Here is a 16,433-nt window from a genome sequence, read left to right on the forward strand (position 1 = left end):
CCTATCTACCTGTGTAGCCACCTTTATTGAGCTATGGACTTGGGTAAAACACTCACTTTATAGCTGACAATAAATCTGACGGCCAATATAAATGGAAAACAAATGCCATTTCCAGCTCACATATTTTCACTAATAAACACAAAGATCATGTGTTTGCAGTTGTGCCTATCTTGTATATCAAAAGGAATATTATTGTTTAGCTTCATCTAGTGGATATAACATAGAACTGCAATTTGCTGTGAGTTTTAGCGTTGATACCCTGTAGAGACTAATTCACTCCTGGAAGCACTGTGTATGTTGAGATCATGTTACATAAAGAGACCAACAGCAAACGGTTCAGGATTGCCGAAGTTCTCAGACTGAAAGGAATTGTTAGAAAGAAAAATGGTGTGTTTTATAAACTTCTGGCAAATTTTCAATTCTGCTCCAATTCCCAGAATTCTGAATTTAAAAGCACTTTGGTAAAAAGTTGCAGCAACTTTTGATATCATTGTTTTGTCCAAATTGGGATTGATTCTCAGCTTTACTCACAAAATATTTGGCCTAAAATTTTATATAAGGACCTTCTTTACATAGCAACATAATAAACTTACGGTAATCATTCAGGTTGGGTTACAGACTGGCACAACCTATCCAGAAAAGTGTTATAACACTGAAAATAAAACTTCTCTTAATTTGAAAATAGAACATTTGAAAAGACAAAGTTCCTAACTGTTTCAAATCTGCAAATGCCCTTCCTAAATTATTAGTGGCACAGACCCAAATTACATTTCTGTATCATTTTGAGAAAGACAAGCTGAATACTCATTAGATTTTATTTGCAGCTGTACAGACAGTTGTTGAAATATGGGTCAATGAACTTCACTTCTACACAGAACTGTTTCCAGGAAATTACAATTAAATCCTCATACACAATTGAGCCGACTCACATAAGAGATGCAGTACCAAAATATATTAAATAGTTCATAAACATTTTTTTAACTCTTGACTTTTTTATCTGTTTCCGTTAGCATAAATTTCTTATTATCAAAATAATTAGAAAGGTGGATAGGGTGGATTTAACTTGTATTAGTTTAACAAAAATCCTCCAGATTGAAGTAAGCACATTGAAGAAAGTAAGTGCTTCTCAACCCTTCCCCATCATTCAGTAAAAATACAGCCAATCTGCTGCACATCTCAACTACTCTACTATGCCAGTTACCCATTTTCATGAAATCCTCACTTTCAAAACGGTATTCGCCTTATCTTTAAATATCTCCAGTGACCTAACCTCCATAACCTTCCCTCATTCTTCTAATCTCCAAAGAATATAGATCCAACTCATGACAAAGCAACCGTTATTCTTTCCTATTTATATTGTCCATTAATGAATGATTCCAGAGCATCTCAGATGTAAAGCAAGATCGAAGATAGCTATCACTAGAGCAAGATTAACTGGATATAATCATTGGAACTGATTATAATCAGTCAGCCACAAAATGCAATGATTGCTGTAACCTGGTTTTATTAATCAATGCTTAGGAGGAGAATCATCAAGGAATAATCTACTACCATGGAGAAGATAGTGTACTGTTAAAGGTTTAATTATGGATATCTAAATATAACATTCTATGGAAGCTAAAATATTTTTAGAATCTTGAATATAAATATTAGTTACTATCATAGTGTGTACTTCTTTGGATATTTTAATTAAAAAAGAAACTATACCGTGATTAAAAGAATGAATATTAAGAGTCATTATTTCACTAAGGGTCTGGTTTGTCACAATAAAGACAGAAATTACCGAAAACACTCAGGAGGTCAGACAGATTGATGCTGCAGGCTGAAGGTTCTTCATCAGAACTGGGTAAATTTTCATCCATTGTCAAATGTTTTAAAATCACCTTAACAGTGAGAATAATAAGATGCAATGGGTTTGGAATGAAGACAGGTTTGCTAATACTCCCAGATCACTTAAGGATCTCCTGGAAAGGGATGTACAGTATATAACATATGCTCTGAAAGCAAAATACATTCTTGATTTATATTGTTAATGCAGCAACATCTTCAGCCTCTGGTTAAATAATGTCTCATTATGCAGGCACAGAGATGGACACTCCAGCTGCACTCAACTTGAAGGTAAAGTTCAAGGAAATAGAGAGATGAGTTCTCTGAAGATGTGTCTTAGTAATAGCAGCTTCAACAGAGCATATGGATACACCTTGTGCAATACAGGGGGATTTCTGTGGGTTTTCATGGGGTTTCCGTGAGACTACATTGTGAACCCTGAACAAACCAATATTCTGGCATGCATCAGTGTATGTCCTTGCTTTTGCAAGCACCATTCAATTTCAAGGCTGGTATTTTTAAATTAATGAAAAAAATCAAAATGATGATGTAGGCTGGAATCTACCTGTGCTCCATACACAAAGTAGAAATTTAGTGTGGAGGCACAATGACCAAATATGGAGATGTCAGTATGTTGATTTTTATTGCAAAGAAGTTAGATTACAGTAGAAAGACCTGTCACTATGGTCTAGTGTTTTGATGTGGCACAGCCTATCCATTTTGGCCAAAAGCCCAAACAACATATCTGCCCTGGAGACAGTACAGAGCAGAATCACAAGATTGTCTCTTGGGATGAGGGATGTTTGAAAATGAATAATATATATATTTACGAAACTTTATAAGAGCTTGATCAGACATACAAAATTCTAAAGTATGGATCAAAGCATACATGTTGAGAAGATGTTTCCTCTTGTTGGAATGTTTAGAATTAGGAAGTATACTCTCGGCGAAGGGTTTAGTCATTTAGGATTGAGTTGAGAAGTAATTTCTTTACCTTAGGGCTTGTGAATCTTTTAGTTCTCATTACCAATGAGTACAGTTAAGACAAAAATAGTTAGACGTTAGGAAACTTAAAGCAGCCCCAGACCTAATTGAAAATGTATTCATTATTACTGGGTCTTAATTATAGAACCTCTTACCAGTTGCATATTGGTCTTAACCAAAAACTTTGGCCTTAACTGTGAAGTGTTGCACTTCAAGAGATCAAATATAAAGAGACGGTACACTGTTAATGGCCCAATCTTTAACAGTGTTGATGAGCTGAGGTATCTTGGAATCTAAGTTCATAGCTCTCTGAAAGTGGCCACACAAGTGGCTGGGGTGATTAACAAGGAACGCTTGCTTTTATTAGATGATTTTATTTATTGTTTCAAGAGTCAGGAAATTATATTGCAGTTTTATAAAACTCCAGTTAGGCCACAACTGGAGCAATGCATTCAGCTATGGTTGCCCCATAACAGGAAGAATTTGAGGCTTTGGAGAGAGTGCAGAAGAGGTTTACCAGATTACTACCTATATTAGAGAACACATGTTCTAAGGAGAGGATGGACAAACTTGAGTTCTTTTCTCTGGAGTGGTGGATGTTATCTGGAAATCTACAGAGATTTAGAAGATTATGAGAGGCATAGGTAATAGCCAGCACCTTTACACCAAAGTTCAAAGTCAAAATAAACTGATTATCAAAGCACCTAATGTTACCCTATACCACTTGAGTTTCATTTTCATGCAGGTATTTACAGGAAAAAGAACTACAATAGAATCCACACAAAATTTACATAAACAAACACTGACAAACAACTAATGTGTGTAAAAAAAAGATAATACTGAGAACATGAGTTGTAAAGAGTCTGTAGATAAAAGAATCAGTTCACATCTGTGTAGAGTGAAGTTATCCACACTGGGTCAGGAGTCTAATAGTTGTAGGGTAATTGTTTCTGAACTTGGTGGTGTGGGATCTGAAGCTCCTGTACCTCCTGCCAAAAGGTAGCAGTGAGAAGAGAGCATGACCTGGATGGGGGTCTTTGATGATGGATGCTGTGTTCTTGAGGCAGTGCTCTATGTAAATATACTCAATAGTGGGGAGGGCTTTGCTTGTAATGGACTGGGCTGCATCCACTATTTCCTGTAGACTATTTCATCCCTGGGCATTGGTGTTTCCAACCATTTATAATACTCTCCACTGTGCATCTAGAGAAGTTTGTCAAAAATTGTCTGGTACCAGAGGGCATGCACTTAAGATGAGAAAGGTATCTAAGAAAGATGTCCTGAGCGAGTATTTTACACAAAGTGTGGTGGGTGCCTGGAATGAGCTGTCTAGGGTGGTGGTGGAGACAAATGCAATAGAGATGTTTAAGAAACTCTTAGATAGGCACATGCATCTGCAGGAAATAGAATTATATGGATATTGTATTTGCAGAAGCAATGATCACCTGTGATTGGAATGAGGTGGATGAAAGGCTTCCAACTTATTGTTGAGAAGGCTGCAGATGGTCATGAGAGATGGTCTGGAAAATGTTTGACTATATTCTCCTGTCATGACTGGCAGCATTCTGGGTTACCTGGTGTGATAAGATCACAGATATTTACTAAAAGTCAATGGTAGTAACAGGAGTGATGAAAAAGAGCAGTAAATTTGTACTCAGACATCCCAGCCTGTAAAAACTCATTTCAGGAATGTAGCGCCATCAATTTGCGGGAGACTCCCGGGAGAGGTGAGTGCAATAAAGTGGCTCCTTAGCAGCCAGCCAACTAGTTTAAATAACGTCAGTTATGCTAATGAACGAATGACGCCTGTTAAACTCCCCTCACCCTCTCCCGCTCCCCCGCTCTCGCTCTCGCTCTCCCAAAAATCGATTTCCAGGATATTGTATATCATTTGCGGGGGTCAGGGAGCCGCTATTAATTTGTGGGAGACTCCTGGAACTTCCAGCAGAGGTGGGATGTCTGTGTACTCCATTTTGGAACTGTCATTCCTGTTGGGCGATGCCTGAAAAACCTGTGCTTTATGCTTTCATTTATTTAAAAATAGGCAACCTAGTGTTCATAATGATCTTTTAGAGGGTGAGATAGAAGAAATTAAATGTGAAACATAGATTGGGCTAGGTGTTAAATGTTTGAATTTTGCTGTTATAATTAGGGTTATCAATATCCAGCACATGTTGGCGCGTGGCCAAGTGGTTAAGGCATTTGTCTAGTAATTCGAGCCTCGGCTGAGGCTGCATGTGTGTCCTTGAGCAAGGCATTTAACCACACATTGCTCTGCGGCGACACTGGTGCCACTGGGTCCTAATGCCTTCCCTTGGACAACATCAGTGACGTGGAGAGGGGAGACTTGCAGCTTGGACAACTGCCAGTCTTCCATGAAAAAAAACCTTGCCCAGGCTTGCGCCCTGGAAAACTTTCTGAGGCGCAAATCCATGGTCTATCGAGACTAATGGAAGCCTACACACACATCAATATCCATTCACTGCCTTTCCATTGTGAACTTCAAGATTTAAGTACCCTCAAGATTTTCAAGCATGCTTAGTTATATTTTAAAGTTATATTTCTTAGTTAAATTTTTATATTTTACAGTACTATAAATAATTCAGGCCCCTTCCATCTTTCTCTGGCCTCTTTTTGTGTGTGTGCTTTGCCATAAGATCTGTGTGAGTTTTTCGTGCTGTACTAAGCCTTAAATAATGCTTAACAAAATTTCTTAACCTTACAAAAATGGAAAAGATGTATTGTAATTCTCTCATAAAATATTTCAAATATAATTTGTGCTTATAAAATGCCATGGAATAAAAATACATCCTTGGACAGATGAGATAAATGTGCATAAGAATCCAGTACCTTTCAGTCCAATGGAACCAAACTTAAACAGAGTTCTTTGCATGCTTGCTATAAATTCTGTGATCAGAGCTTGTGCCAGAGGATTAATTCATAATCAGATACTTTTTTAATGTTCAATCATGATAGTTGTACATTAGCTGTATGCTCAAGTTTCAATAATCCATGCTTTGCAGTATTTCAAATAATAGGTAGAATCTTCTTTTTCTGGTCTACAGGACAAATTATCTGATGGAAGGAAAATATAGAAACATTCCATTGAAGTGTATTTGAAATCCAACCTTCACATGCAGGCGCTGCAAGCAGGGTGGAAGACAATTATACGTTGGCCTTTATTTTGGGGTCTGGAGTTAGGAATGACAGCTGAGTGATGAAAATTCTGGACCAGTAACTAATAGATCTAAACTAGACGTCCACAAATTCAAATGCCCCTACAACAGCTCAGTAGTATGAATTCGGTGACTTAAATAAATCTGTAATAAAAATATTAGTTTGATAGCATGGGCTAGAAAGCTGTTAAGTTATCCTAAAGTCAACAAATTATATGATGTCACCTTGGGAAGGAAATCTATCATTCTTTTAAGGACCAGTTGACTAATGAACTACTTAGTTGTATCAAAACCATGATAAAAATCATTCATAAATGAATTCAGGCCAAATATTATTGACCGTAGACACTGGAACCAAGAAAGGCACAACTACACAATTAACCCAGCAAAATCCTTATCACTACAACACATTAATCAAGCAAAAACCTCACATCATCATTCACACTGAATGACTTAATTCAGCCAAATTCCATAAAGGTTAGGTCAAGTACAGCTGGGAGGAAATGTCCTTCATTCACAGCCAATCAAATATCTAGGTAATGACTACCTACCTCTCTCTCTCAACAACGCAAGATTGAAAATCACTTTGGAAGAAACAACACGGATAAATAAGGTCACAGAATGCATTCCAGGTGATAGAACTTCAGTGTTTAATGCTGATTTGCACAGCAGCAAGGACATTGATACCAGAAGGAGTGATAAGAAATTATGAAAGAACCAACTTTTACATGGTGACACATGTAGTTTGATAATACATTTCCTTTGTACTTTTGATATTCAACATGCCTCATTCTCATAACTATCTATTCATAACTATTGGGATAACAGTGGCCATCACCCACCTTCCATATTAAGGTAATCTACCATTATACTGAATGAACATCCATACTGCACCACAAACCAACAGCAACAGCAGAGTTGCATGTCATCATACACACATTCTGCTGGAGCATTAGGATCAAGCCAGGGGGTCAATTATGGTTCAATGAGGAGAGGAAAGAGTAGTGTCAAGAGTACTAAAGTTGGAGAACCCTACTGACACTGAGCTACAAACTAACTAGTGAAAGCAGGCTATAATAGACAATTCTAAATAACCCCACTGCAGTAGATCAAACTTCAATTCTGATGATTGGCCAAAACCCTTTTAGGTACCTACAACAATAGCATTTACCTGATAACCATGGAAAATATCCAGTTAAGCAAAATAGAGGACCTAGCCAACAGGAGCCAAGCAGCAACCTAGCTATCTGCTCTTATTTGTCAGTGAAGTGATGCTCAGCAATTAGCTATGCCCGAAGTGGACAAAGAACCTAAAGTGTGGTACCTTGAATCTTAGTCCTGCCGAAGGGTCTCGGCCCAAAACATCGATAGTGTTTCTCCCTATAGATGCTGCCTGACCTGCTGCATTCCACCAGCATTTTGTGTGTGTTCTTTGAACCTTATACCACCTTTGTGCAGTTAGAGGTTTTTTCAACATCTCCTAACAAAGCCTTGCACCATTGTATTCTACCTTGGAGATATAATATGAGACGCATAAGAAAAACAGCTTTCCCTGTGCTTATTTTTGTTACCAGAAGATTCACAACCGTTGTCATAAATCAACTTTCATTTTCAGATCAAAGACAATGGAATGAATTTCCACAAGGTTCTCCAACTTAAACAGGGAAACTCAACACTCAGGAAAATTGGTAATCATTACACATCTGCAAGCTTTTCATACTTTCAGAAATGTAAAAAAATATTCTCTACAGTATTACATTATTATTGCTGGCAGAAATATACATGTACCCCAGACAATATTTCTGTGTTCATTTATCTAATATCCCTTATCACAAAAGTAATCCTTTCTAAGTGCAACTAGAAGTTTTTTAAAAAAATATTTGTAATATTTTGCCAAATCTGTGATTTATTTAAGGAATATATGTAAGCAGAGCACATTTATATTTAAGCAAAGAAAGGTTTACACCATCACATATAAAACTTGGCAACATACCAGGGTCAATATGTGGACAGAAGGAAACAGACCATTTGGGATCCAATGGCCAGAATGTAATTAATGTTGTAGCCTGCACAAACAAAGCCAAAAAGAAATATCTCTACACTGGAAAAACTACAAATATCTAAGAGGCAAAAAAAAAAACACAACCCAGATAGAACAGAAATGTTGGCAGGTGAAACAACAGTCTTCTGAAGGGAGCTATTAATGACACTAAAAATATTCTGAACAGGAGTTTTGGGATTGCATTAAAGGTCAGAGTTCCAAGGATGAATAAGATTAGGTCAGACTTCACTCAAGCCTGCAAGGAGGCATTATAGTAAAGAAAGCTGCTAGATTAAAGAGAATGAATAAACGTTTGCAAAATGCGATTCAGCATAGCTGGATGTGAAATCATTATAGATTTGAAGGGAAGGTATAGCAGAGAGGTAACTTCAAAGGGCTGGTGGGAAACACCACTGGGTTCCTGGAGAGATATTAGATGTAAAAAAAACAAACAAAAGATGAGATATCTATTTAAAACGACTGTTAGGCCATGACTGCAACATTATTTAGATGTAAAGACAAAACTATGAAAAGATATACCAATATAATCGAAAATGATAAGACGTATTCTCATTGGCACGTTGGCAACACAAAGATGGCAGCAGTCAGATAATTATAGACAAGAAATCGAATAAAGCAGATAAAGAGGGACCAAGTGGAAGAATTCAATTTATTTTGAAAGATATATATTAAATTAGACAAAACATCTCACTAATGTATAGGTTCCTTTGGGTGAGTTAGCGCCAAAGACACGATCGCCACACGGCTTCCTTCGGTGCAGAAATGTCTAAAATAGGTTCCACACAGAAGTTTGAATCTCAGAGCATTAGTGGGTTTTTTTGCTCATCAAGCTGAATTCTAAAACGACCGAAGAATTATATCCTTCAGTGTGGGGAACGCTAGTTTGGGGAGAACATGACCCAACGTCAAGAACGCGTTGAAATTCTTGCAACCAAACGGATGTATTGAACCTTCGATGAAATAAATACCTGTACACATTCTCTTAATTCCTGATGTCAATTTTACCATTTCCGTGTCAAATATATTCTTCTAACGTTTATTAACTGGTAAATCATCACACTATTCATCAAATTGGGCATCTTTTTGAGGCAGAGAAAAAATATAAGTAACGAGAAATGCTGCGCGATGTTACTGTGCGGCAAATCCCGACGTGGCGGTCACCGAAAATTTCGGATTCTTGAGCTAATGTATTTAGTGAGATATCCTTCTGCGCGAAATAAATTTGTGTAGCTATATCAGAAAACAGCGTCTAGAAAATCTGCAGTCCATAGAAACTGGTCCACCCACTCTGAACCCAGATGGCCCCAGATTCATTAAGGAAGGTAAACAAACTAATTTATTCCACTTAAAATGAATAATAAAAAAGCCTCACTTGGCTAAGAGTCGAGCGTCTGATACAGAATCAGCCAACAGAGTGAGTAAACCCCTGCCAAATTGAAAACGACAAATTTGACATTACCAGCAGAACTAGTCAAAAGTCTGCAAACGGTGTTATCCCGGGGCTATTTCACTGACGTCATGCAGGAAACGTCGGCATTTACTGCTGCCATGCATATTTCACCTGAAAAGTATTCCTCTATTTTTTTTTTTGCAATGTTTTTCATTAAATGTAAATATATTAGCTCTGTTTTTGTTTCTACTTCATCGTTGCGCCTTTCCATTCGTTAGTGCGCTTCAATCCAATTCAAATGAACGTATGTTGGGATTGGGTCAATGTAATTGATAATATATATTTACAGCATTTATCCATCACTGTATATAGATGGCTGAACCTACAGTAGACATATTTCTCATTATAGAAAAGGCCTAATATTTGTAGCACGTATTATACTATATTTTCTGACGCAAAGGCAATGGGGTTGTAACTTCAGTAGCGCTGTGTCTCTGTGTGTATCTGGGGAGTGGTATTGCACATTTCCAAAGTCTTGAACATGTAGTTTGCATTATCCGCTTCTTTCTTTTTCTTTTGGTGCGCCGGCCTGTGTAACACAGTTCCAGTAGAACTGCCCCAGTTATAGTCATGCTTAATGCATTAGCTTCATTGCAAATTGTTATTGGTGTAAGCAATATCCACATAATTGTCCGTCTGAGTAAACGATATCATGTTCCCGTGGAAATGCATTCTTTTTTAAATCGTGAGTGTTTAATGTTTTAAAACAGCCTACCAAACCGCAGTGTGTTTACGGAGCTTTCTGAAGAGACACTGGATTAATGCACATGATATAGATTAGTTTATCTCTCTTCCCATATTGTGCCCATACTGCATGCACTATTCGAACTGCCTTATCTGGTTGACTCGCTGTCCTTTTTTCTGTAATAGTCTCAGAATGCACGCAAACGACCTGGCAACGAAAACAGATGCAATTGCCGAGATTCTGGCAAGAGCTCTGCAATGTTGGCAGGAATGGCTAGAAAAAAAAAAGCAACAGGGGAGAAAAGTCAACTGGCTACTTGGACGGAGTCGGGACCCTCACTAATTACGTATTGTCCACTTCCGTCTCTTACAAGTGGCAATTAAGGTCAAGTGAATAAAAGCGGTTGGACTTGGAGAGCGTTAGTATTTTTGGAGTGCCCGACAAGATGGCTCTGTGGCTCGTCCAGGGATACCTGCTCCTCAGTCTCGTCAAAGCTTCTCTGCAAGGAGGTATGTGCGAAAAGCAACTTGACATCTTTTTCCGATTCTGACATACAATATATTACGGTGGCGTCCTGCCTTACGCTTATGCTGCAACCTTTAAGGAATGAAATTTATTTTAGGTCAGCGCAAGCTGTTTTTACTTTAAGCTTCAGGGGATTTTGCATAACTTTCAAGATAGACTTTTTACATTTTAATTTCCACCTTTTAACACGTGGATGCGGTTTGCTTTTCTGGTCATGACACAATCCCCGTTTAGAGCTCATCGAGTTTGCTAATTCCTCTCGTATGTGTGTATACATTGCATGTTAAATTTATCATTGTTAGCGTGGCTCCGCTTCACCCCGGCTGTTTCGGTATGCGCGCGCGTCTTCCTGTCAGAGCCGTTCGACATTAAGCAACTGTTGCAGAGACGTATATGATTGAGAGCCCGCCTGAAAAATCAATTTAAACTGCGGTCTGATTTTATAATCAGGCTGCTTAATAGATTAAATTCGGTTTTAAATCCAGAAAGGATAAGTGTTGCTTTCTGAGTGCAAATTTAAAGACTTCTGTGTCTATACTAGTCGTTATGCTTTTGTGAAAATTCTTATGGACAAATGAGTGTTGAAATAAAGCAAAACTTTGTGCTTTCTGTAACCTCCGTGCACCAGTCCATTGTAACGATGGGGATAGGTGTATGCGACCCATAATTCGTACACCCGCAAAGCAGTATCTTACCAAATAAATGAAGTCTCCTAGCGTGAAGTGGAAGGTATGATGTAGTTTTCGCTGCTCTTTGCCCCTGTATTGCGCGCAGCTAAGAACAGGTCTGAAACCCCATCCCGTTTAGTATGAGATTCTACATCAGTTGTTTACCGGACAAGAACCCTTTACTGACAAACTCAGCACTCGATACCACTTACGCACCTGCTGCAACTTCGACCAAATTTTATAATTTGCCATCAGTTGTTTTGAGAAAATATCAATTCTCAACAGCAGAGTTTGTTTATTATGGAAATGTGTAATACAAACTTCATCTCAGGTAGTCTACACTTGTAACAACATGGACCACTCGGCCCGTCCTGTCCATGTCGACACCCAGGCCAACAATCGTATACATTCATAATTACTCGCTAGGTTACATAACTGAAATCGCAATTAACAAGTCGGAGGCGACGGCTTGACCCAGCCTCCGTCCCCACTTTTAGTGCTTTTAATATATTTCAAATAAATTGATTTATAAATGCGTCTAAACAATTGACAAATGTATATTAACTAAAATGTCAAAACCGCTCAGCCATAGTTTGTCTTGCCAGGGATGTAACATGTTAGACAAAACGCTTCAATAGAAAGTGCGGTGAGGCTACGGGCTCATCCCGATCTCCCCTTCTCCCTTCCCTGTTTCCAATCATCGTTCCTGTCGGCTGGAATTTACTTTCTCCACCCCCCCCCCCCCCCACCCCATTCTACTGATTTGTTTCATATTTTAACATTTTCTAATTTTATTTTGGAATGGTAATGTTAGTATTTTATTCGGATTTCGTGTGTGTAGTCTTTTGTTTACTCAGATCTGCATCTGCACCTTCGGTGAAATATCAAAACCAGACTTTAAGATGGCTATAAAAAAAATCCAAAACTGAAATTAAAATAAACATAAACGATGAAGGAGGAATGCGTATCTTTCATCGGAACTTCGTGTAAAAGATAAGCGGTTGCTTACTTCCAGAAGTTGTCATATTAAACGAAACGTCCTGGTTTTATTTCTGGACTGTGTAAAATTAAGAGAGACAAACATGTTTCTAATATTGGTTATTCTTTTCACTCTGCGCTGAAAATGGTCAGCACTGGAAGGGGGAACCCGATTCGCATTTCGGGTAGAATCTCTGACCATGCCTCGCTGAAAACAACGCGTGGAAGTGTTATTTCTTTGTGGATCTTTCTACTTCTGAACGCGAGGCAACAGAGCAGCAAACCTAGTTACTGAACTGTCTCCTTTTATTAATAATTTGAATGCGACCATATTTGTAACATTAATTTGACTAGTTTACTTCAGGGTTGATTGTGTAGCCAAATAGTACAGTAAAACTATATATCAATACAGCTTATATATTGAAAGTGTTAAAGGCGACTGCCGAAGAAAAATTTGGCTGTTGTGCAATACTTTACGCAGGGAGTCTTCATCTCCAACGATACCGCGAAACCTCGACGATTATGGACGATTTGTTTTGGAAACAGATGTTACAAGCGTCCAATTCTGCTGCATTGTTACCAAAAGCTGATGCACCTCTTCACCTCCCTCGAGGTGTTATAATTCGCAACTCAGTTAACTTGATCTTTGAGATGAGTCTTACAAACTCGTCCTGGCTGCAGATGCAATGAATACAGTACTTGATTATACAGAAACTATGTAGTAACCGACGTACAACTTTCTTACAGTGACAGGAAGCGGGAAATAGCGCCGCTCTGTGAATTTTTATATGTGCGTGGGAAATTCTGACGGCTCCGTTCCAAAGCCGGCACTCCACTAGATTTTATTTGTGCCAACAGAGTTGAACAAATCCCAAACTTTCATGTCCCAAAGCATACAAGTGCAATGTTTGCTCGTTATATGAATTTCCATTAATTACTCGAGCAGTTGCGTAATTGCACATCAAGCTATTAGGACCTATTTGACCCAGCAGAACACCGGGCCACCAGTTCCGAGAATCCATTTACAGAGGGTTTTCAAAAGATACTAAGCATTCCATATAATCCTGTAAATGCGTGAATTCTGACCGGTCACTGCCAAGCAGGCTAGACGTGAACGTAGTTTTACAGATGCATGACATTACCACGGTATAAGAGCATATTGATCTTAAAGTTTCCTACGAAAGCTTAACGTTGCTGTAAAGGGCAGTGAGAAAGAAATTACATTCAATCTGATGCGCTCGTAATGAAATCCAAGCTTCCAATTTTCTTACCGGGCATTAGGGTGCAGTTTAAAATTATTGGAAGTCCACCTGCTACTGAACGTGGTATACGAAAACAACCCAGCCCATAACTAACACAAGTTGTGTAAGAGCGAAGGAGGTCTGAAATATTGAAGAGGAATACATGAATTCCCTTGTTTTTTGGGGGGTGTGGAGGAAATAGTCAGATGATCTTGTAGAGATGGCAGTAGGCATTAAAAGCTAAATTAAATATCTGACTTAAAATGCTATAAATATTTGAGTATTACCCTATCCATGTGCAAATTAAAATGGGAGATATAGATACAAGGGAGAATGTTGGAAGGAATGTGCCTTCCAAGCATTACTAATACTAGGGCAAGAAAGGACTGCAATCCTGGGTCAGCAATTGTCTGAACTGGACTAGGACAGCCTTACCAGAAAGGTGACTAAGATGGCCATAAAGACTTTAAACTAGTAACTGGTGGGGTCAGGGAGGGAAGATAAACCCCAGTTCCCTAAAACAAAGGGAAACATAGAACACTACAGCACAGTACAGGCCCTTCAGCCCTCCATGTTGTGCTGACCCATATAATCCTTAAAAAAGTACTAAACCCACACTACCCCATAACCTTCCATTTTTCTTTCATCCATGTGCCTGTCCAAGAGGTTCTTAAATACCCCTAATGTTTTAGCCTCCATCACCATCCCTGGCAAGTCATTCCAGGCACTCACAACTCTTTGTGTTTTTTTAAAAAAAAGAAAAAACTTACCCTGATGTCTCCCCTAAACTTCCCTCCCTTAATTTTGTACATATACCCTCTTGTGTTTGCTATTGGTGCCCTGGGAAACAGGTACTAACTATAATATACTAATATAATACTGACTATAACAGATGGAGACTCATTAGTAGAAATTGTGCCTGGGACTCTAAATAAATCCGAAAGCAAAAGGAGGTAATTTAAGCTATGAGGGATGTATTTTGAGTTAAGCATAAATTTACCTCACGAACATCAACAAAAATAAACAACCTTCATACAAACTTAATGTATGTAGAAAAACAATGTATTGAGATGTACATTTGATATAATGGAAATGATATAACTATCACTGAAAAATGGCTCCCAAGCCATTACAGTGTGGCAAAATCTGTGGAAAATGAGGGAATGGACAATCATTGAGGGGGTATATAAATCAGTAACTAAATATGAAAACAATGCAATATTAGTAGAGAATCCAGTGAAAAGTGAATACAATGTGGACTTTATGGGTAAGAAATAGAAAATAGGATGTTGGGTAGGTATCCTGATAGAAGCCACAAAGTTTTATAATCAGTAAATGCTGGTATTAGACATGCATGTAGTAAAGGCACTTTAAATTTATTGAGTTGAAAAGACTAAATTACATTTTAAAGGTGACTGATATCCTTAATGTGTCCAGAATACTTTTCTGCAACAGTTTATGCTAAAATCAACAAGTGAGATATCACATTCTAATCAGAAATGAGTCAGGGTAGTAAAGTCTCTGTGTGTGAACATTCACCTGATTGCAATAAAAACACAGCAGGATTCAGTGTAATGTCTGAAAGGGTTAAATACAATAATTTGTTTGGACTGTTAATTTGCGTAAGACTTGCTCTGTGTAGTGAGACTGACACTGACCACAGCAACTGGGAAAAGGGAGGTGTTCGAAGAAAGAACCAAGTTGAACAGTACGAGCTCCACATGCCTAAATAAACCAGCATTCATAACTGTGAGATGTTAGGTGTAACGTAAAAGAAAATCAAAACATACAAAGTGCCAGTACAACACAAGGAGTGTCAGAGGGGATAACAAAAAAAAGACAAAGCAGAACAGAGAAAGATGGCATGTAGAGAAAATTGGAAGGAATTCAAGATCAACAGAAGTTACACATGTTCAGGATAGAGAGAGAAAAAGCCTTAAAGATAGCAATCATACTATATTTGAAAAGGGGGGACAAATGAATGTATTGAATATAGTTTTGCATATGTACCTACTCAATATCCTATTTACATATGTCACATATGAAAGTGGGGGAGGTATCGACAGAAAAACAAAGCTGTTTGTTGGTGTGAGGCCAAATGAGTAAATGTTGCAATAAAAAGCAGGTTATACTTCTATGCCTGTGCTGTACATTATTATAGATTCCTTTAGAACAGAAATGAAGACTAGCTTCATTAGCCAGAAGGTGGTGAACCTGTGGAAGTTATTGCCACAGGTGGCTGTGGAGTCCAAGTCATTGGCTATATTTAAAGTGGAGGTTGTTAGTTTCTTGATTAGTCAGGGCGACAAAGGTTTTGGGAAGAAGGCAGGAGAATGAGGTTGAGAGATATAATAAATCAGCCACAGTGGAATGATGGTACAGACTTGATAGGCCAGTTAGCCTAATTCTGCTCCTCTGTCTTATGGTCTTGTAGTTTTACTGACTTATAGGAGTACTATTGGTCATTGGTTTCCAAGTACTTCTCAAAGTTCTAGGACAAATATAATGCAATTCAGTGTTAATAATTTTCCATCTCTATTATAAGCATTTTTTGTCATTAGATGTTTCTAGAAACACTGTCCAATGAACAGTTCATATTAACAAGGATTAATTATTAATAATTAGCTATTTTTCCCTTTGTTTGGAATACTTTTATTCTTATAAATATCCATCCTCTCTAGCCTCACAGTTACAATTTTCTTTTGTCTTGTCCAGAGTAGGATTCTCATTGCCCCGTTTGAGTCTGGACCAGCCAATAAAATCACTCCTCAATTAGTTCAATACTTTGTAGGCAACCAGTAGAATATTTATCTGAAAGATATGTTTCTCATTTAAAG

At 38.1% G+C, this 16,433-nt stretch overlaps 1 protein-coding gene across 6 annotated transcripts in view; it reads left to right on the forward strand.

The window, feature by feature from the left end:
- Positions 1-10,478: 10,478 nt before the first annotated feature.
- elna (elastin a) overlaps positions 10,479-16,433 on the forward strand; it is a 227,255-nt gene continuing 221,300 nt past the window's right edge. For 3 of the 6 annotated variants that reach the window (XM_073053631.1, XM_073053629.1, XM_073053630.1), the window contains exon 1: positions 10,482-10,693. In XM_073053631.1, coding sequence (XP_072909732.1) covers positions 10,630-10,693 — 64 coding nt within the window. In that variant the 5' untranslated portion in view covers positions 10,482-10,629. Of the gene's footprint in view, positions 10,694-16,433 lie in introns of all 6 variants that reach the window. The other 3 variants (XM_073053627.1, XM_073053632.1, XM_073053626.1) reach the window with 2 other exon arrangements.

The sequence above is a fragment of the Hemitrygon akajei genome, chromosome 8 (genome assembly GCF_048418815.1).
Source record: "Hemitrygon akajei chromosome 8, sHemAka1.3, whole genome shotgun sequence".
Lineage (NCBI taxonomy): Eukaryota > Metazoa > Chordata > Chondrichthyes > Myliobatiformes > Dasyatidae > Hemitrygon > Hemitrygon akajei.